Source organism: Artemia sp. Qi Xiang Cuo, chromosome 4, assembly GCF_049724085.1.
Source record: "Artemia sp. Qi Xiang Cuo chromosome 4, ASM4972408v1, whole genome shotgun sequence".
NCBI lineage: Eukaryota > Metazoa > Arthropoda > Branchiopoda > Anostraca > Artemiidae > Artemia > Artemia sp. Qi Xiang Cuo.
In genome coordinates, this window is record NC_142797.1 from 74,044,178 (window position 1) to 74,067,131 (window position 22,954).

The window sequence follows — 22,954 nt, forward strand, 5'->3', positions numbered from 1 at the left end:
ACCCCCATGTAACTATATCCCCTTTAACTGAACCCTCGTGCAACTCAACCTTCCCTTTTAAGCACTCTCTGAAAGTTCCAACTTAATACACAAATTCCTTAATGAAGAAATAGTTGTTTTTTTCACCTTACAATGAACGTGCTAGAATTGATACATTGACCCCTTCCCTGTCTTAAATTTTTATAAAAGCTACTTAATCATCTGTTAAACCCTTTTTACTTTCATCAAATACGTCTCGTTTAATTTGGTCATAAAAGGAAACTCTTGAATCGCACATACAAGAATCATTTATTTAACAGAAATCCACGCTTTTTGAATAGCCACCAAATAAAGATAAAGACCCTTGTATAACCGAAACCCCGTACAACTGAACCCCCCCGTGCTACTGAACCCTCGTGCTACTGAACCCTCGTGCAACTCGACCCCATTTAACTATACCCCCTTTAACTGAACCCTCGTGCAACTCAACTCCCGTGCAACTCAACCCCAACCTGGGCGTGCACATATTTCCTTTTGGTGAATTGACTTTCCCTTTTAAGCACTCTCTGAAAGTTCTAACTTAATACACAGATTCCTAAATGAATAAATACTTTATTTTTTCACCTTAAGTGGAGCATGCTAGAATTTATACATTGACCCTTCCCTGTCTTAAATTTTAGTAAAAGCCACTTAATCATATGTTAAACCCTTTTTACTTTCATCAAATACGTTTAGTTGAATTTTACCATTAAAGGAACCTCTAAAATCGCGTATACAAGAATCATTTATTTAACAGAAATCAGCGCTTTTGAATACCAACAAAATAAAGCTAAAAACACACAGAATGTGGCATTGTTCCATCTTGCCCCCCTATCAATTCTGAGTTTTGGCTAGAATTAGACAAAGCCCGTTTTAATCACCAAGCTTTTTGTTTTCAGATACGTCGAAGTTTGGTTCCAAAAAGGACCCTTTTCTATAATTATAAATACATATGGTTTTAGTCTCTGTGATAGCAAGAGCCTGTGAAATTTGAGTCCTAAAACTATCACTCTCTTTGTAACACGAGAGCTTTTCATTCAAACTGGAAAAATACAGCCCTATTGTGAAAAGGGAGCTTGTGAATGATAAAGAAGTGTTTTTCAAAACAATTAAAACTTGTAAATATAGTTCCGGACGAGAGATTCTATTTACATAATAGAAAAAAGCGTGCTTTGCCGTTTCTGTCGAATATACTCATTATATTCTTAAGATTTTGTATTGTTGGAGGGGAGGGGGCTAAGTCCCCCTGAAATTTGAATTTACTAGTAAAACATTTTTTTTTCTTTTGGAAATAGAGAATGAAAGTGTACTCACATTGAAAATAGAAATATCCATTGTTTTCAAAGTGAATAATATGCAGTGTCCTATGCTTGATGTGTTAAAACATAATGAAAATTAAATTCCTATACATAACCATTTTATACGAGGTTTCAAGGATGAATAAAAACGGATGTTGAGTTACATAATTTCGTGCGTGCCCCCAAGACATGTCTGACCACTTTATATCATACCAGTTTTGTTTTTTTTAAGAATGTACACGTGAATTCATGACGTACATTCATTGTGCAATTGAAAACAAAAACAGAAAAAAAACCTGTTTGCTTTAAATTATATTATTACGAGCAAAACATGCTTGACTACATTATACATTGCCAAGTTTAAAAAAAACCTCGACTTTAGTGTGCCAACCTTTAAAATGTTCACGTGAAAATACAGTGTCCCACGCATGGGTTTTTCTTGCGCAATTGAAACTGTAGTGTATATTCTTGTGCTCGTCAATGTGCTCGTCAAAGGGCCTATTCTTGTGCTCGTCAATGTGCTCGTCAAAGGGCGTACACTCTTACTACTCATGAAGTTCTTTTTTATTGAAGGGGGATAAAGTGTTAGCGTACAAGATCAGGCTGGTGAGGGCAGGGATAAAAAGATAAAGATTCTCGAGAGCTATTAATGTCACAAATGGAGTCGACAATTTGTGATGTTTCCGTTACCGGGTCTTTTTCACATGGACAGGTAACATTAATGTCACCAGCCTTGTAGCATCGGGGTCGAGTCAAGTGCACCGTATTGCAAAATAAAGATCGACCCACTGCACTATCACAGGATAAAAACAAAATTGTAGACGAAAACTTTTGTCAAGTAATATGAAAAGTTTTCCGAATATCTTTCGATTTCAAGATGGATTCTCATATCCGCTGTACTGAGGTACCTGGTGGTTTGAGCATAACAAAGATTAAAGAAGGAAATTTATACGGTCAAACGTAATTACAAGATATAAAGTTACAACATAATTACGTATAACATAACTGATTATGGTAATGCCCAGTTGATAATTATTTAGTCCCTATAGTACAAGTAACAATTGTGAGATATGTGGGAAATGTTATGAAGCTGCACAAACAAACACTGTATATATATATATATATATATATATATATATATATATATATATATATATATATATATATATATATATATATATATATATATATATATATATATATATATATATATATATATATATATATATATATATATATATATATATATATATATATATATATATATATATGTATATATATATAAAAAGAAATATACAGAAAAGACGAACACAACAGATCAAAACAAACACAGATTTAGTAAATGTCTTACCAAATGATTTTGCAATAGCTACAGCCTCCAAAATTGCTATAATTGGTATAATTATCAGACTGAAACTGGTCTCTTGCAGTAGTCCACCAAAATCCAGTAAAACGTCGTTGGAAGTCTCATTTACAACATTAAACGGAGGCACCTCAAAAGGCGGCAGGCCGGCTGTAATGTTGCCAATTAGTTGGAATGTGTCAGGTTCTCCGATTCCCACAGCAATGCCAGCGCAAACAAACACAACAATCGCGTTACGAGCTGTAGCTATGAACCAAAGGCATTTCGATAAAATGGTATATATTACACCATCTTTATAAAACCTAATTGTTCCAAGAGCCTACAAAAAGACATATATAAGAAAAACTACCCAGAAAAACTACCCTGTAAAACTCTTTAAGAAATTTTAATCCCTTTAAAATCCTTATTTCAACTTATATCTGCAACTCAATATCTCGCAACTCTACGTCTGTAACATGATAAAAGATATCCGAAGTTTATGATTATACATTTTATTATTATATAGATTATATGGAACAAAAATGTTCAGTAGCTTCTCTCTAACCTCATAATCATCATTAAAAAAATTATTTACGATACTGTCAGCATACATTATCAATAATGTACAATACTATTTTAAAAAAAAATATCATTTACCATACTATGAGCACCAGGGGCCTTATTATTTTTTTTATCTTCTTAGTACTGTTACTAATCGTTATTCGCTAAATAGATCTTCCTTCACATCCAAAGTGTCATACCTTTTAAAAATATTTTCCTGTAAATCTTTCATGGTTTAGCACCTACTCCAAATGTTCTGCCCGTCTTTATTTCACTCTTTCCTTCATACTAAGTGTGGCCCCTTTCCTATTTTTAACTGGGACAAGTCCCGATTGACTATTCTTTCTCAAATTATTAACAGGTTAGTACAATATTTTACTATTATGCCGTCTGGCTTCATCTTCAAGATCTTCAGCAATTTTACCCATGGCCTCCAATTCACACCTCCTCAACTGATATTTTAATGCTCTCTGCATTTTTTTTACATTCCTTTTATTTTCAGATGATCTCTCATTCAAATAATACATGTACAGGCCTTTACTCCTCTTTTTGAAACATAACACATTATCACCAATATTCCTAGCTGCATTTCTAAATTTCTTCCCTAAGACCCCGGCAGCAACTTCGCAAACTATTTTCTAAAATTATTCCACCCATCTTCTATACCGTCAAATTTTAAACTCTCCAGTTTAGTATTCAACTGATCAGTTGCTAGTAGTGCTGTAAATGAGTTCTTGAAATATGGTGGTTGCAAAGAAAAAGATATATTAATGAATTGTTTGAAAAAGGGGAACTATATAATGAGCCATGGAAATTTTAATTAAAACCTTATATAAAAATAGGGAAAAGAGTAAGTATGCTAATTATAAAGGCATTCACTTGGTTTCTGTATGAAGCTAATTACTTAGTATGAGGATACTTTTTTTTTTATTTTGAGATACGATTTTGAGATGATTTTTTTATTTTAGATAAAATTTTTAAGTGAAGAAGAGCGTGGTTTAAGGAAGGGGAGAGGATAAATCGACCAAATTTTCACTAAACATTAATGATTTTGAAGTGCCTGAACCACCAGTCCCCTTTATTCTTCAGTTTTATTTATTATGAGCAGGCGTTTGATTCAGCTGATAGAAGAGCTTTACTGGAGATTAAATTTAAAAAACTTTTTCCACAAAATAAGTTTTTCAAAGAAAAGTAAGGAACTCCATTAAACAAAAAAGGAGCAAAAATAAAATCAAATAATCTACCAAGCTCGAAACTACCACAAATCAGCATCGATAAATAAATGAAACCCAAAACGAACAGAAATTACAATAAATAACCGAGTCAAACTTCAAAACGAGCAGAAACTAACATAAGTTGGATGCAAAATTCTATGCCTTCCCAAGGCTAGAACAAAATTTGCACCTTACTGAAAAAATATAATTTTTTTACTTTTATAACTTTAATAAATAAAATAATTTTAACATTTTGATTACTAAATATCAGTATATGTATATTAAGCTGACAATGCACATTCATTTGTATTTTTTCAGTAAAGTGCAAATATTGTTCTGGCCTTGGGAAGGCGTAGGGGTTTTGCACCCAACTTATGTTGATTTCTGCTCGTTTTGAGTTTGACTCGGTTATTTATTGTAATTTCTGTTCGTTTTGGGTTTCATTTATTTATCGATGCTGATTTGTGGTAGTTTCAAGCTTGGTAGATTATTTGATTTTATTTTTGCTAATTTTTTGTTTAATGGAGTTCTTTACTTTTATTTGAAAAACTTATTTTGTGGAAAAAGTTTTTTTAATTTAATTTCTGTTCGTTTTATATTGACATAGTCTTTTCAGGGAAAAAGATAATAACACTTTAAATCTTTTCGTTTTTTAAGACTTTATTGTTTGGCCTGCTATTTGTATGCTGTAGAAAAATTTTCAGCAATTTTTAACAACATACACCCTTTTAAAAATCTGGACACAAATAGTACTGTTTAACTCGCAAAAAAATCTGTTTGCTTTCTTTTATAGCTTGGATACACTTACACTATTTTGATTTGGTGAAATTTTAAGAGCAGAAGTAGCATTATCACAGTACATTTTTATTTAATCTTAAGACAATATTTGGTTTTAAACATAATGGGCAAATGGGAGGGTGGGAGTAGAAGGGGGATTAGTTGCCCTCCAGCCACTTTCGACTATGAAAAAGGGCACCAGCCCTTTCTATTTTCAATCGAATGAGCCCCTTTCGAAGTTCCCACGACAACTCCTTCGAAACGAAGTGCCCTGGTCTAAACAACAACAACAACAACTTTCGATTATTAGAAAAGGCACTAGCCCTTTGAATTTGCAATCAAATGAGCTCCTTTTGAAGTTTCTATGACAACGCCTTCTATAAAAACTTTATATACCCCAGAATATAACTTAAAACCCTTGCCCTGAGGGTTATTGGGGAGTGTCCTCCTCAAAAAAATATTTTCTGTTTCGAAATCAACTACTCTGAACAAAATGGCTATCTCAATATTTTGATTGGATGTGTTTGGGGGAATGATGGGTGTGGGGGAGGGGCTAGTTCCCCTCCAATCACTTTTGACTATTTAGAAAGGAACTAGCCCCTTGGATTTCCAATCGAATGAGCATGTTTTGAAGGTTCTACGAAATCGCCTTCTTATAAAAACCTTATATGCCCCCAGGGCATAACTTAAAACCCTTGCCCTGAGGGTTGTGGGGGAGTGTCCTCCTAAAAAATGTATTTTCTATCTGGAAATCAACTAGCCTACGCTGAACAAAATGGCTACCTCAAAATTCTGATGTGATGTGTTTGGGAGAATGATGGACGTGGGGGGCTAGTTGTCCTCCAATCACTTTCAACTATTAAAAAGGGCACTAGCCCTTTGAATTCCAAATTGAATGAGCCTGAAAAACCTATTTTCCATCTGAAAATTAACCACGCTTAACAAAATGGCTATCTAAAAATTTTGATTGGATGTGTGTGGGGGACTGGGGGGCGTGGGGGGGCTAGTTGCCCTCCAATCACTTTTGACTATTAGAAAGGGCACTAGCCCTTTGAATTTCAAATCGAAAGAGCCTTTCCAATCGAATGAGCCTGTTTTGAAGTTTCTAAGACAACTTCTTCTATAAAAACCGTATATGCCCCAAGGGCATAACTTAAAACCCTTGCCCTGAGGGTTATGGGGGAGTGTCCTCCTCAAAAACACATTTTCTATCTGGGAATCCACTACGCTGAAAGAAATTGCTATCTCACAATTTTGATTGGATGTGTTTGAGTTAATGATGGAGGTGGGGGCCTAGTTGCCCTCAAATCACTTTTGACTATAAAAAAGGGCACTAGCCCTTTGAATTTCAAATCGAATGAGCCTGTTTTGACGTTTATACGACAACGTCTTCTATAAAAGCCTTATATCCCCCCAGGGCATAACTTAAAACCCTTGCCCTGAGTGTTGTGGGGGAGTCTACTCCTCAAAAACACATTTTCTATCTGGAAATCAACTACGCAGAACAAAATTGCTATCTCACAATTTTGATTGGATTTGTTTGAGTTAATGATGGGCGTGGGGTTCTAGTTGCCCTCCAATCACTTTCGACTATAAAAAAGGGCACTAGCCCTTTGAATTTCAAATCGAATGAGCCTGTTTTGAAGTTTATGCGACAACGCCTTCTATAAAAGCCTTATATGGCCCCAGGGCATAACTTAAAATCCTTGCCCCGGTGGTTGTGGGGGACTGTCCTCCTCAAAAATATATTTTCTATCTGGAAATCAGCTACGTTGACAAAATGCCTATCTCAAAATTTTGATTGGATGTGTTTGAGGGAATGATTGGCGTAGGGGGGGGGCTAGTTGCCCTCCAATCACTTTCGACTACGAAATAGGGCACTAACTCTTTGAATTTCCAATTGAATGAGCCTGTTTTGAGGTTTCTACGACAACGCCTTCTATAAAAGCCTTATATACGCCCAAGGCATAACTTAAAACCCTTCCCCTGAGGTTTGTGGGGGAGTGTCCTCCTTAAAAACCTAGTTACTATCTGGTAATCAACTATGCTGAGCAAAATGGATATCTCACAATTTTGATTGGCTGTGTTTGGGGGAATGCTGGGCGTGGGGGGGGGGGCTAGTTGCCCTACAATCACTTTCGACTATTAAAAAGGGCACTAGCCATTTGAACTTCCAATCGAACGATCCTGTTTTGAAGTGTCTATGACAACACCTTCTATAAAAACCTTATATGCACCCAGGGCAAAACTTAAAACCTTTGCCCTGAGGGTTGTGGACGAGTGTCCTCCTCAAAACACATTTTCTATCTGGAAATCAACTACGCTGAACAAAATGGCTATCTAAAAATTTAGATTGGATGTGTTTTGGGGAGTGATTAGCGTGAGGGGCGGGCTAGTTGACCTCCAAGCACTTTCGGCTATAAAAAGGGCGCTAGTCCTTTGAATTCCAAATTGAATGAGCCTGTTTTGAAGTTTCTACGACAACTTCTTCTATAAAAACCGTATATGCCCCGAGGGCATAACTTAAAACCCTTGCCCTGAGGGTTATGGGGGAGTGTCCTCCTCAAAAACACATTTTCTATCTGGAAATCCGCTACGCTGACAAAATTGCTATCTCAAAATTTTGATTTGATGTGTTTGAGTTAATGATGGAGGTGGGGGCCTAGTTGCCCTCCAATCACTTTCGAATGTAAAAAAGGGCACTAGCCCTTTGAATTTCAAATCGAATGAGCCCGTTTTTTAAGTTTATACGACAACGTCTTCTATAAAAGCCTTATATACCCCCAGGGCATAACTTAAAACCCTTGCCCTGAGTGTTGTGGGGGAGTGTACTCCTCAAAAACACATTTTCTATCTTGAAATCAACTACGCCAAACAAAATGGCTATCTCACAATTTTGATTGGATTTGTTTGAGTTAATGATGGTCGTGGGGTTCTAGTTGCCCTCCAATCACTTTCGACTATAAAAAAGGGCACTAGCCCTTTGAATTCCAAATTGAAAGAGCCTGTTTTTAAGTTTATGCGACAACACCTTCTATAAAAACCTTATATGGCCCCAGGGCATAACTTAAAACCTTTGCCTTGAGGGTTGTGGGGGAGTGTCCTCCTGAAAAACATATTTTCCATCTGAAAATTAACCACGCTTAACAAAATGGCTATCTAAAAATTTTGATTGGCTGTGTTTGGGGGAGTGATGGGCGTGGGGGGGCTAGTTGCCCTCCAATCACTTTTGACTATTAGAAAGGGCACTAGCCCTTTGAATTTCCAATTGAATGAGCCTGTTTTGAAGTTTCTACGACAACTTCTTCTATAAAAACCGTATATGCCCCAAGGGCATAACTTAAAACCCTTGCCCTGAGGGTTATGGGGGAGTGTCCTCCTCAAAAACACATTTTCTATCTGGAAATCAACTACGCTGAAAGAAATTGCTATCTCACAATTTTGATTGGATGTATTTGAGTTAATGATGGAGGTGGGGGCCTAGTTGCCCTCCAATCACTTTCGAATGTAATAAAGGGCACTAGCCCTTTGAATTTCAAATCGAATGAGCCCGTTTTTTAAGTTTATACGACAACGCCTTCTATAAAAGCCTTATATACCCCCAGGGCATAACTTAAAACCCTTGCCCTGAGTGTTGTGGGGGAGTGTACTCCTCAAAAACACATTTTCTATCTGGAAATCAACTACGCCAAACAAAATTGCTATCTCACAATTTTGATTGGATGTGTTTGAGTTAATGATGGGCGTGGGATTCTAGTTGCCCTCCAATCACTTTCGACTATAAAAAAGGGCACTAGCCCTTTGAATTTCAAATCGAATGAGCCTGTTTTAAAGTTTATGCGACAACATCTTCTATAAAAGCCTTATATGGCCCCAGGGCATAACTTAAAACCCTTGCCCCGGTGGTTGTGGGGGAGTGTCCTCCTCAAAAAGATATTTTCTATCTGGAAATCAGCTACGCTGACAAAATGCCTATCTCAAAATTTTGATTGGATGTGTTTGAGGGAATGATTGGCGTAGAGGGGGGGGGGGGGCTAGTTGCCCTCCAATCACTTTTGGCTACGAAAAAGGGCACTAGCCCTTTGAATTTCCAATTGAATGAGCCTGTTTTGAAGTTTCTACGACAACGCCTTCTATAAAAGCCTTATATACCCCCAAGGCATAACTTAAAACCCTTCCCCTGAGGTTTGTGGGGGAGTGTCCTCCTTAAAAACCTAGTTAGTATCTGGTAATCAACTATAATGAGCAAAATGGCTATCTCACAATTTTGATTGAATGTGTTTGGGGGAATGATGGGCGTGGAGGGGGGCTAGTTGCCCTACAATCACTTTCGACTATTAAAAAGGGCACTAGCCATTTGAATTTCCAATCGAATGATCCTGTTTTGAGGTTTCTATGACAACACCTTCTATAAAAACCTTATATACACCAAGGGCATAACTTAAAACCTTTGCCCTGAGGGTTGTGGGGGACTGTCCTCCTCAAAACATATTTTCTATCTGGAAATCAACTACGCGGAACAAAACGGCTATCTAAAAATTTCGATTGGATGTGTTTTGGGGAATGATTAGCGTGAGGGGGCGGGCTAGTTGCCCTCCAATCACTTTTGACTATAAAAAAGGGCACTAGAACTCTCAATTTCCAATCGAACGAACCCCTTTTGAAGTCTCTACGACTACCCCTTCTATATGAAGTGCCCTGCTTTTCAGAAAAAAAATAACAAACTGTACACTGTGTCAACATTGATCTTATATGTCCTCAGGGCATAACTTAAAACCCTTGCCCCGTGGGTTGTGGGGGAGTGTCCTCCTCAAAAAGATATTTTCTATCTGGAAATCAACTACGCCGAACAAAATGGTTATCTCAAAATTTTGATTGGATTTGTTTGGGGGAATAATGGGCGTGGGAGGGGGGGCTAGTTGCCCTCCAATCACTTTCGACTATTAAAAAGGGCACTAGCCCTTTGAATTCCAAATTGAATGAGCCTGTTTTGAAGTTTCTACGACAACTTCTTCTATAAAAACCGTATATGCCCCAAGGGCATAACTTAAAACCCTTGCCCTGAGGGTTATGGGGGAGTGTCCTCCTCAAAAACACATTTTCTATCTGGAAATCAACTACGCTGAACAAAATTGCTATCTCAAAATTTTGATTGGATGTATTTGAGTTAATGATGGAGGTGGGGGCCTAGTTGCCCTCAAATCACTTTCGAATGTAAAAAAAGGGCACTAGCCCTTTGAATTTCAAATCGAATGAGCCCGTTTTTTACGTTTATGCGACAACGTCTTCTATAAAATCCTTATATACCCCCAGGGCATAACTTAAAACCCTTGCCCTGAGTGTTGTGGGGGAGTGTACTCCTCAAAAACACATTTTCTATCTGGAAATCAACTACGCCAAACAAAATTGCTATCTCACAATTTTGATTGGATGTGTTTGAGTTAATGATGGGCGTGGGGTTCTAGTTGCCCTCCAATCACGTTCGACTATAAAAAAGGGCACTAGCCCTTTGAATTTCAAATCGAATGAGCCTGTTTTAAATTTTATGCGACAACATCTTCTATATAAACCTTATACGGCCCCAGGGCATAACTTAAAACCCTTGCCCCGGGGGTTGTGGGGGAGTGTCCTCCTCAAAAATATATTTTCTATCTGGAAATCAGCTACGTTGACAAAATGCCTATCTCAAAATTTCGATTGGATGTGTTTGCGGGAATGATTGGCGTAGGGGGGGGGGGGCTAGTTGCCCTCCAATCACTTTCGACTACGAAAAAGGGTACTAGCCCTTTGAATTTCCAATTGAATGAGCCTGTTTTGAAGTTTCTACGACAACACCTTCTATAAAAGCCTTATATACCCCCAAGGCATAACTTAAACCCTTCAATAACTTAAAACCCTTCCCCTGAGGTTTGTGGGGGAGTGTCCTCCTTAAAAACCTAGTTACTATCTGGTAATCAACTATGCTGAGCAAAATGGCTATCTCACAATTTTGATTGAATGTGTTTGGGGGAATGATGGGCTTGGGGGGCTAGTTGCCCTCCAATCACTTTCGACTATTAAAAAGGGCACTAGCCCTTTGAATTTCCAATCGAATGATCCGGTTTTGAGGTTTCTATGACAACGCCTTCTATAAAAACCCTATAGGCCCCAGGGCATAACTTAAAACCTTTGCCCTGAGGGTAGTGGGCGAGTGTCCTCCTCAAAAACACATTTTCTATCTGGAAATCAACTACGCTGAACAAAATGGCTATCTAAAAATTTCGATTGGATGTGTTTTGGGGAATGATTAGCGTGAGGGGGCGGGCTTGTTGCCCTCCAATCACTTTTGACTATAAAAAGGGCACTAGAACTCTCGATTTCCAATCGAACGAACCCCTTTTAAAGTCTCTACGACTACCCCTTCTATATGAAGTGCCCTGCTTTTCAGAAAAAAAATAACAAACTGTACACTGTGTCAACATTGATCTTATATGTCCTCAGGGCATAACTTAATACCCGTGCCTCGAGGGTTTGGGAGGAGACTCCTCCTCAAAAAGATATTTTATATCTAGAAATCAACTACGCCGAAAAAAATAGCTATCTCACAATTTTGATGGGATGTGTTAGGAGGAATGACGAGAGTGGGGGGCTAGTTACCCTCCAATCACTTTAGACCATTAAAAAGGGAACTAGCCGCTTCGATTTCCAATCGAATTAGCCCTTTTCGAAGTTTCTACGACAACTCCTTCGATATGAAGTGCCTGGGTATGGAGAAAAAAACACATTGTGCAGCGCTAGCGCGCTGCCCATGATCCTATCCTTACATAGTGTACCACTTTAATGCATTAAAGTGGGTAATGTTGCTCAAGAGAAGAATTCTGAGGTTAAGGTTGTAACCTATTTCTGGGGTTAAGGTGGGAAATGGTATAAGTAGCTGTTTTGGAATTGAATCAGGAGTTAATCAGGGTCTTGTTCTATCCGTTTTTATACGGGAAATTTGATGGAATTTTTCCTATGTAGTACGGCAAAGTCTATGGAAGAGCATCAAATGGGAACATAAAACTCCCCTAGACTTAGATTAATCAGTTAATTTGAGCGTCCTAAATGAAAATGTTAGCAAAATAAATAAGTTCTTGGAGGTTTTGAGAGTACTGGGTACAAGAATGGGCTTTTTAATGTTAAGAAGACTAAGTCACCAAGACTGGCAGCGGCGTCATTTCATTCTCAGCTAAGGGGAGCTAAGCAACCTCTTTGGGCCCCCTAATTTGGCCAGCTCATAGTTGTTCAAGAGTAATGTTTCTTCACAGTTTTTAGCACAAGCCTCTACTAAAATTGACTAATTGTAGTAAGAAGCAATTTAAAAGTGTTTAATGAATATAGAGAGAACTTAAGATGGAATGTAATTTACAGTTTTATTGCAACGCTGGATATCAACAAGGTGTCGTATTTCCAAAAATGTCAAGCATAGTATTGAAACCCAACAAGTTCACAAGAGCCTTTTAATTAAATATCAACATCAGATCACTAAGCCTTTCGTCGCCTACTTTTGTTCTTAAATAGGTTTTAATCAGACTCAGTTTAGTTAAGATTTTCTCATTACTAGCCATTTTGATAGACAGAGTAATGAAGACTTGCATAATTTTAAAAACTTTGGAGTGTGCTATTGACATTGCTTTCAGACAATCGCGAAGCTCAAAGAGATCTTTTGGCTTATTGGGTAATGAGCCGATACATCTTCTCGCAAGATCCATTTGCGGGGCCAACAGAGTTGTCTAAATTTAAGCTTCTTTATAATGCGCTGCTACAGTAGCTATTCGGCTAGGATTGTTAAAGTGTGGCAAATTGAGATCAAAGGTAGGGATTAATTCTAATATTGGAAGAGCATTCATGAAGTGACTTTCAAACTTGGAGCTCAATATGTCTGTCAAAAGAAAATGAGCCTTTCTGAAAGCATCTTTAGTTAATCCTATCACTTCAGTGGAATTGCTTTTTCCCAAACTTGACATGGTTACAGAATCATGTAAGCGGGAAGCTACTTGCTGTGCACGTATTGGTCTTTTACATAAAAACCCAGAATTCTGAGAATTCTGCAAAGAATGTTGCACTCACATGAAAATTCTTTTGCTTTATGAAAGTTTTCATCAAAACTATCGTCAGTTTGCATGTCTATAATTTTATCTCACATGCCTGCAATAAGACCAGTAGGTATAGAGAAAATTTGGTCTACCTCCCGCAGCTGCTCAGACAGAGTTCATGGCATAAAAATTGTTTTTCCGCTAAACGGATCATAAATATAAACTCAAATTTCTGACGTCTGGTTGCAAGTCCATGGGCCCGAGCTGCGGATTCCCCGTCACTACAAGGTCCTAGTAATTGATAAAACGGCCAAAACGCAGTTGTATCTACTCAGTACTTTGCTCACCGATGTATTCCAGAATGGCCATCTTCTAGCAGATGATTTCTCTAGCTGAAGAACTGTTATGCCAGTGTTTTTCTGATCATTAACAAACAATTAGTAGCGTGTATTGTTATTCGCGATTAAACGGTACATCTCTTGAAGAGTGTAGAGAAAGATGCCATCCATCTCAAGTTGTGAATGGAATCACCTTACACAAGGTTGAGTCTATGAGCATAGCAGTTAATGTAAATTGCATGCGGTGCAATTGCTATAATACGGGCTTGTCCACCTGAAAAGTGGCCGCTAATGATACTGGCTTGGTATTTTCAAAGAAAAATTGAACAACAACAAATGTTCATCTCCCTTTGGATATTGAACAGTAAAGTGCCCTCTTCCAATTGTAAATTTTATTGAATTGACACCAATTGATAGGCCCATATGGCCTATCATAATGGCCCTATCATAAATGGCCCCTAAGTTAACATGGTTTTTACGTGATGGTAATACAGCAAACCTTACTGATTATGTTATTGTAAACCGAAGAATGGCAGGATAAATACAAGATACTAGGGTATATAGGAGTACTGTTATTGACGTTAAAAGCAAAGGCCACCATCTGGTAGAGTCTATGGTAGATTTAAGTAAAATTAAGGAAGAAAAACCGAGTTTTAATTTTGATAAAGCAGTGAAAAATTACAACAATATAAACACTTAATTAAACAAGCACACTCCGAATATTTCGGCCCCACATCCGGGAACCTTTCTCAACGGAAAAAACAATTCTTGAATTACGTCGAAAAACAACATACAAAGCACACAAAGAGAAAAAAAACAAAGAAAATGAAATATAAAAAAAATAAAGAAGAATCAAAACTCATATATTAAATAGCACTTCCATGCACTGGCGTACAAACAAAATCGAATTTCTATAATGATACATTCGTCTCCTCACAATGTATAAGGGGAAATATATCAAATAACACTTCCATGCACTGGCGTATAAACAAAATCGAATTTCTATAATGATACACTCGTCTCCTCACGATGTATAAGTGAAAATATATTTTATAACACTTCCATGCACAGGCGTATAAACAAACATAATGATACACTCGTCTCCTCACAATGTATAAGTGGAAATCCACTTATACAATGTGAGGAGACGAGTAAAGATAGGAACGGGTCCACAATTAATGACGAGTAAAGGGTTAAAGGAAGATGTGTAAAACATTTTGAGAATGTGTTAAACCGAGATAGAGCTGCAGGAAAAGATATAGAGGATAATGACAAAGTTTGTGATACTTCAGATGCGAAGGAGGATTTGTTTTGTGAGGAAGAATTAGCGGCAGTACTGAAATGATTAAAAGGTTAGAAATAAGCTACTGAAGATTATGAATATGATTTTTGAAAAGGGGAATTACCTAGCGATTTTAGAAGAAATCTTAATTAGACCACTGTATAAGAAAGGTGATAAGAATGAGTGTGGTTATTATCGAGGCAATAGTGGTCTCTCTAAGTGGCAAATTACTTAGTAAAATGATACTTTTTAGACTGAGAGATTATGTACACACAGTTTTAAGAGAGGAACAGTGCGGTCTTAGAAAAGGTAGAGGATATGTCGACCAAATTTTCCCTCTTAGGTTAATAATTGAGAAGTGCCTGAGTTATCAAACACCTTTGGTTCTCAGTTTTATAGAGTATGATCAAGCGCTCAATTCTTTTGATAGAAGAGCTTCAGCAAAAGTTTTATCCTTGTATGGTATACCGGACCAGACTTCTATGGCTTAAAGTGATTAGTGCTATGTACAAGAATAACATTGCTACGTTTAAGTTAGGAAATGAGGTCAGTAGCTGGTTTTCTATTAAATCAGGAGTTAAGCAGAGTTCTGTTTTAGCGCCCTTTGTATGGATCATTTTGGTGGATTTTGTCTCCTGAAGCACATGAAAGGCAATGGGAGACCACAAATCAAATAGAGCTGAAAAACTCCCATGGAATTAGATTATGCTGACGATTTCAGCATTATAGATGAAACTCTGAGAAAAATGAATGAACTTCTACAGGTTTTACGAATTCAGAGTGCTAGAATAGGTTTGAAAAAAAATGTTAAGAAGACTAAGTCACTAAGGCTAGTAATAAGTGAAGATGAAAAGGTGACGTTGGGCAACGAAATGATTGATCAGGTTGACAGCTTCACTTACCTTGGTAGCATTATTAGTAAAGACGGTGGGGGCAGTGAAGATGTTAAAAGTAGAATAGCCAAAGCACAGATTGTTTTTCACAGTTAAAAAAGCTTGGAAAAATAGGAAGATAAGTGCGCAAACCAAGATTAGAATATTAGAAGCTACAGTGATGACAATTGTCAAGTATGGCTCTGAACCACGGGCACTCCTAAAACAAGATAAAGATTTGCTGGATGTTTTCCAGAGAAATTGCCCACGGATTGTTCTGAGTACCCGGCTGACGGACCGTATTTCAAACAGTAGGCTGTATGAAAAGTATAGTTCAATCCTAATTTCTAAGGCTATAATGAGAGAGAGAGATAAGACGGCTAGGGCACGTTCTGGGGGTGAAGGATGATAGATTGCCAAAGATTGTCCTTTTTGGCGAACTGTCTAGGGCTAAACGGAAAGCCAGTTGTCCGCGGTTGGAGTGGAAGAATGTCATAAGGAAAGATATGAAGGAAATAGAAACTTCCTGGGAGGGTGTAAAAAGGGAGGTAGGCTTTGAATAGATTGGGATAGAGGAGGAGCGAACGTAACTGTGTTGGCCTCTGACGGCTTGGAGCTGCGGTGAGTTGTTAGTAGTAGTAGTAGTAGATAGGTCTTAGTTTTTCTTTCAATGCTCAGGTTGTTCTTTCATAGCTCTTATTTGTTATGCTTTTTCATGTTTTTCTCACTTTTTTTTATAAGTTGGTTCAAGTTAAGCCCCCACCCACCCCAGGGGTGTAATTTGCTATAGGTCAGGGTGGGCAAATGGTCCCTCTAAACCCATGTTGTCCCCCAGACCTCATTTTGCTCCCCACCTGAAATTTAGTTTCTGAAAAAATTTTTGGCAAAACTATGATAAGCCTTCATAATTCATGTATCCAGAGAAAAAGATCAGTTTTTTTTTAGTATATCTTTGCCCTTGTGGTAATATATGGCTCATTTTTCAGTTTTCACTGTCATTTTCTTTTGATTTGGGAAAATTAACTCCAACTTTGCCCCCTCAGGAATTTTACGGGATTAAACCACTGCCTCCCCTCCCCCGTTGATAAAGCCTTTCGTTTGTGAAGTTGAAATATCTAGTCTTTGATTATTGGTGGTTTCATTTCAACTCTCTAATTAACAAATCTTCTCCTTTTTCATGCTCTCGTTTTGTTCTGATCTTCGACGTGTGATATTAAGTATCGTCCTTCAAGATTTTTTTTTGTAGATTCTAAGAATTGTCCTTTTATATAATATATTGTTGTTTTCTTTCTTGTATTTTCTGAAATCCAAATAAAATTATCGGTCGGAAATTCACGCTTTGATTTTTTTTAAATTCAAGAAGCAAAATTTCAAGACAATTAAAGAAACAAAATTAATAAAATAACCATTTTGAATGAAATCAAATTTCATATTTAGAGCGTTGACTGGAAGCAAAGAAAAAAGCACAAAGAACTTGCAAAATCCCATACGGTCTTGCATCTAATAACAATTAGACGCCTCTGGCGACTAAGAACGCCCACAGAGAAGACCTGAGTCACACACGACTCATAAAAAGAGTCAGAACAGATTTACAAACAGACTCGAAGAAATAGAAAGTACATAATATGTTTGAATAGAAGGGACCATTACTCCAGAATCATGTAACCGTCATATATAATTTCATTACGGATTCTGGGTCAATTACTTTATTGTAATGAAAGTTGGACACCGTGGCTGTAACGTGGCTGTAAGGCAATAAGAATGTATCGCAATTTATGAAATAGGAATAATAAATAAATATATTGCGGAACGAAGCCCTCAATTTATTGTTGTGAAGTACAGCTATATTAGAAGTGGATTTTTTTTAATTGAGAACACTTTTTTACGCAATTTTTTTTCACACTTCAAATCAAAGCGACAGAGATTGTGCCAGCTGATTTGAGGCCCCTCCCACAATTAGGGTGGGGCTATAGCCCCAGCCAGACCCCCCCCCTAAATGACGCCACTGAAGACTTGGTCTTGCTTAGGCCTCATAATCAAGGGGAAAGGTACACAACAGGAGTGTAAAAATATAAGATAAAAGGACTTTAATGTCAGAAAAACTGGAGGGGGAGCATTAATTTTCATGTTCATTCTTGTACCCAGTACTCCTAAAACATCCAAGAACTTACTTATCTGCTAACATTTTTATTTAGGAAGCTCAAATTATCTGTTTAATCCAAGTCACCGAGAGTCTAGGGTATCATTTATACTAGGAATAAATGAAGGTGAAGAGTTGACATTGGGTAACTAGCAGATCAATCAAGTGGATAGTGGATGCAGTGAACATGTGAAATGCAGAGTAGTAGAAACACCCAAGGTGTTTTTTGCAGTGACAAAAAGTTTGATAAAATAGGAAGATGAGTCTGCAAACCAAGATTATGATATTGGAAGCTACAGTGGTGACATTGGTCAGTTATGGTGAAACTTGGGCACTTTGGGAGACGGAGGAGGATCTGTTAGGTATTTTCCAGAGGAATGTTCTACGAGGAGTTTTGGGTACCTGTTTGACTGATCATATTTTAAACCTTAAGCTCTATGATAAATGTGGTTCCATCCCACTTTTAAGACTACAATTAGATAAAGGTTAAGACAGCTAGGAAAAGTTTTGTAGATGAAGGATAAAAAATTGCTAATGGTCCTCCTTTTCAGTCCATCTAGGGCCAAACCAAAAATAGGTCATCCCTTACAGAATGAGAAGAGGTCGTAACGAAGGACTTAAACTAACCTGAAACTTCTTGAATTCTTGAACCCGTGCTGGCTTCAGGCGGATTTACGCTGCATTGAGCCGTTAGTAGTTTTAGTAGTAATAGCTGTTAATGCTACGATAAATAAAAAACACATGGTTCAAAATACAAGTTTTTTTTAGTAAAGCGCAAATGATACTATGGTCTTTGGAAGATTTAGTAGTCGGTTGCCCTACTCCTGTTTCTGGTTATTTTGTAATCTGTTGTTTCTGGTACACCTGTTTCTGGTGTAAGATTCATTTATAAACCCATAGTAGTATATGTTATCTTTATACTTTATTCGAAGATTTATTTCAATTTCTGTTTGCTTTAGGTTTTGTTTATTTATTGATAGTAATTTATGTTCTTTATAATTTTTAATCACTATAGAACCTTATTCCCATCGTCTTAAGTTTTAATATCGCTGTTTACTTTTCATTAGAATTTTTTTACGAAAAGATTTATTAAATTAAAATTTAAAACGCCCCTTTTAAGAGCTCCCTATGTGAGGTTATGGCCCCACTTTGTGTGTTCAATTATATGCTTTAAAAATTCACTTATTATTCTAGTTCAAATAGGGTACCAGATCCCTATCAATCTGCTAAACCGCTTGTGATGGGTTGAGGAGTGTTCGGGGATTTTCGTGCCCAAATTGGTCCTTTGGTTATGCAGTTTAAAAATTCTTGCATGATTGTAGCTCTAGAAAGGTGTATAATACCTACCTTTCTGTTAAAAAGTAGGAACTGAGAGGGAAAAATTGGACCCCTTCTAACCCTGAGGAGATTGGTTGGATTTTGGTGTAGTTAATTTTCCCCGCTAATGCATTGGGTGTTGGCCGTACGGCTGGGCAAAAGGGCCCTGTTGCCCTCACTATTCTCCAATGGGTATATTACTAAAGTGTACCTCAAATTGATGGAAAGGTGGAAAGGAAAGGATGGAAAGGTGGTAACGCACTGGGGTGATGGAAGGCTAGGAAGGAAGGACGGACCAGTCAACCAAATTTTTATGAAACTACATGAAAAACATTGGACCACAAAAGATCCAAAATCGTCCCACGGTGGTCCTGGTTGGCAAACCATCCAGGAAACCGGTGACTTCGATGAAAAATAAGCAAGCCGGTCCTGTGTCACTTTGGTCATTAAATTTACTTAAAGAAAGCCCAAGGTTGGCGACCCGGAACGCATTTCCCGTGAAGTGGGATAATGTGCAGACTCTCACAATCCCACAATTTTATTGTTTCACTTAGGATGTTTAATGCATAACAGAAAAAAGGATCAAGGACCAAGATAGAAATTAAATTAACTACCTAGTTAATAGGAAGAAATATTATTTCTACAATTATGGATCCAGCAACTGATCGGGCCTATTTGGAATCGAGTTCCTCAAACAGGAAAAGTCTGAATCAGCTGTACTTTAATGGGAGCTGATATCAAACCAGATTGCTTGCATCAAGATGCCAGGGCAACCATTCAGTACAACAGTTATATTTGCTTACGCACCTATCCATGAATTGCTTTATATGCAGAAAGTTATTTTTTGCGACAAAATGCAGAATATAATTGATAGGTACCCGAAATAAGATCAGCTACTTAATGAAAAAGGTTTTAATGCCAGGACTGACACTCGAATGGACCCTTCTAAACAAGCTACTATCAGATTGCACAGATGGCATGGATGTGGTGCAAAATGTCCTTATGGCATGCGGCTCCTTCAGCTTGCATCGCATAATTAGCTATCTATAATGAAAACGTTCTGTTAGCACATGAATGTCCAAACTTTTAAATTGAAATTGAGTACCGGCCATATATTTTCTAAGGTTGAGTACATATCGATTTGACAGAGATGGAGATTATCGGTGGTCAGTCGAGTGTTGAGAAGAGCCGACACTTGGCCGAAGAAAGGCTCACACCATTTCCTCCTTGTTGCTACAATCAAGCCAGAACTATCAAATAGTAAGAAAGATAGACTACCTACTAGCCATGCAACTGATGAACTCCAAATCCCAAAATCCAGGGCTGACCTTATATGAGTCTTAGATCCAGCACAACAAGAATATGAGAGTCCATAGTCCTAGAGATGACATGGCCAAAGATTGAAGATATTACACATGATGCCACTGCTCATGTCCTTGAAAAGAAAGCAAAAGGCACTAAACATTGGTTCACAGCCAAACTTTTGACCGAAAACACCTAAGGGGCACTAGCAACAGTAAGATGTTGCAAAATCTGGAACAGTATAAGAAACCAACGGCAGATGAAAATATATGGACAAAATTTGATGTTTCCATTTTGATGAAGAAGAGACGTCTAAAGTGGTATGGTCCCGTAGTGGGATGCGTGAAAGAGACCCTGCCATTCCAGCTACTGCTAGCAGCTTCTTTTTCTTATAAAAGAACCAACCAGGCAAACTGATGATATCTAGGTGTAATATCGTCAAAAATCATGTCAAACCACTTGAGAGTTTCTGAAAACACGGTAATAAATGAAACAAGGCACGGCTGGTGTTTATTTTGACCACATACAACGATTCTTGGCAAAGCAAAGAACTAGCTCACATTTGTGTTATGCCAAAACTTGAGCTTCTATTCAAAGTAAAGGACATGGTTTACTCTTACACCGAGTCACCAAAATTATATAGCTTAGACTTGGCACCTCCCTTTCAAAAATAATTAGCACTTTTCTTTACCGAGTTAGGCGTTGGGCCCATCTTTGTACCACGACTCAGCCTCCTTTGCCTCCGTGCCTCCTTTGAGGCACGACTCAGCCTCCTTTTGAAACGAATCAGGAATTAGCCCATTTGGAAACTGGGGCAAGAATTCAGTTTCCTTTTGCACCAGTTTAGTTGACAGCTTGGAGTTTACTTGATTTTTCACAGATTCAGGGCTTATCTTTTCGTTGCAATGAACCAGGACTTATTTTGGTTTTGCACCTAGTCAGAATATGTTGTATCTGCGCTGAGTCAGTCCACACCTTGGACTTAACAGCCCTTTATCTTACACTTCTATTAATTTTACGCTAATGGTTTTATTCTCGGGCAAATCAAAGTTAATTATCAAACGCAACCCAAAATTTGAAGCTGGTTTCTCATCATTTTCATGTCTAATATTTAGTTAGTAAGGATTACTGAAGGCATTTTTGGTCTCTTCACACCAGGAAACTATGAGCAGCGAAAGTTGTTTAACGACGTATAGTTTTAGATTTTACTCAATGATTACTCAAATATTCTTCTTTTTTAAGAAAGGGATGGGGTCACTGATGGATCACTGACGCTTGTACCTTATACTAAATAGTACCTTATACTATTTACTAAATGTAGATACTGAATTGTACTGTAATTATTGGAGTGAGTTATTAGTGAGTGAAATCATGTCAAGAATCTAGAGCAATAATCGAAATTTTTCTATTAAGTTTTTAGCATTAAATTTTTTCAACTAGAAAATTTTAAAGTTTTGAAGCATATGCAAGTTTCTCATACTCCGTCTTTCTGTTGTACAAAACAGATTTGGTGACAACTAAAGTTTTTGGTAGCCAAAAAAATTTTGGTTACCTACCTAGTTATTTAAACTGTGTACCTATCAGAAAATAAACCTCATATACTGGAATCTAAACATTCAATAAATTATGCGAGTTAATTAATAAATTAACTAGCGTTTAATACCTATTTATTTCTGTTTTACCCAATAGGCTAGATTTCCCGAAAACGCCTAGCACAAGGAATTTAACTTCAGAAAAGCGTTCAAAACTTCACATTTTTTTTACACAAAATGTGGAGCTTTGCTTATTCTGCGTTTTATAATTCATGTTATTCTTCTAGCCTTTTAAAAGGAATATACTATTTTGTACGTGGCACCAACTTGTGAAAATATAGAAGGGACAACACTGTTTTTCTTATGAACATAAAAACAAAAATCAAAATCTTGGGGGCGGAGTTTTTTCATTCTACTTTTTATGGAAGTAACACAAAGATATGTTTTTGATATCATGGGACGGAGCACTAACCACTTACCTTCCCCTTCCACAGATACTCACGATTTAATCCCCTGGTTTAGTTCCAATCAATACTTAGAAAAGGACCTACCTTCATTGCGAAAAGACAAATAAGAGTGACAACTCCCATTATTGTGTCGGCAACACTGACTTGTCCTAGGTTACTAAAAAACTGAATTAAAGTGTCAATAAAGCCTTCTGATTTTATTGAGAAGCCAAACAAACTGCTCAACTGGGTAGACGATATCGTAAGGGCAGCTGCGGATGTAAAACCGTCTATGACTGTTGGTGAAACAAAATCAAGCAAAAAACCTGCAAAATTTTAATCTATTTGTTTCTGTTTTTATTGTAAATTTTTTCTACAGGCAAAAAGAAGATCTTTCCATTTTGCCATATTGATGTAGATTAATTGAAATTTTTTTGCAAAAAAACTTTCAGAGTAAAGCA

The 22,954-nt window shown here is 37.3% G+C and overlaps 1 protein-coding gene across 1 annotated transcript in view; it reads right to left on the reverse strand.

The window, feature by feature from the left end:
- Window positions 1–22,954, reverse strand: part of LOC148953425 (sodium-independent sulfate anion transporter-like) — a 134,230-nt gene that overhangs the window by 46,801 nt on the left and 64,475 nt on the right. The window contains exons 4-5 of the mRNA XM_089087957.1: window positions 22,599–22,819; window positions 2,668–2,998 (exon numbers count right to left, since the gene is read on the reverse strand). Coding sequence (XP_088944083.1) covers window positions 2,668–2,998; window positions 22,599–22,819 — 552 coding nt within the window. The remainder of the gene's footprint in view (window positions 1–2,667; window positions 2,999–22,598; window positions 22,820–22,954) is intronic.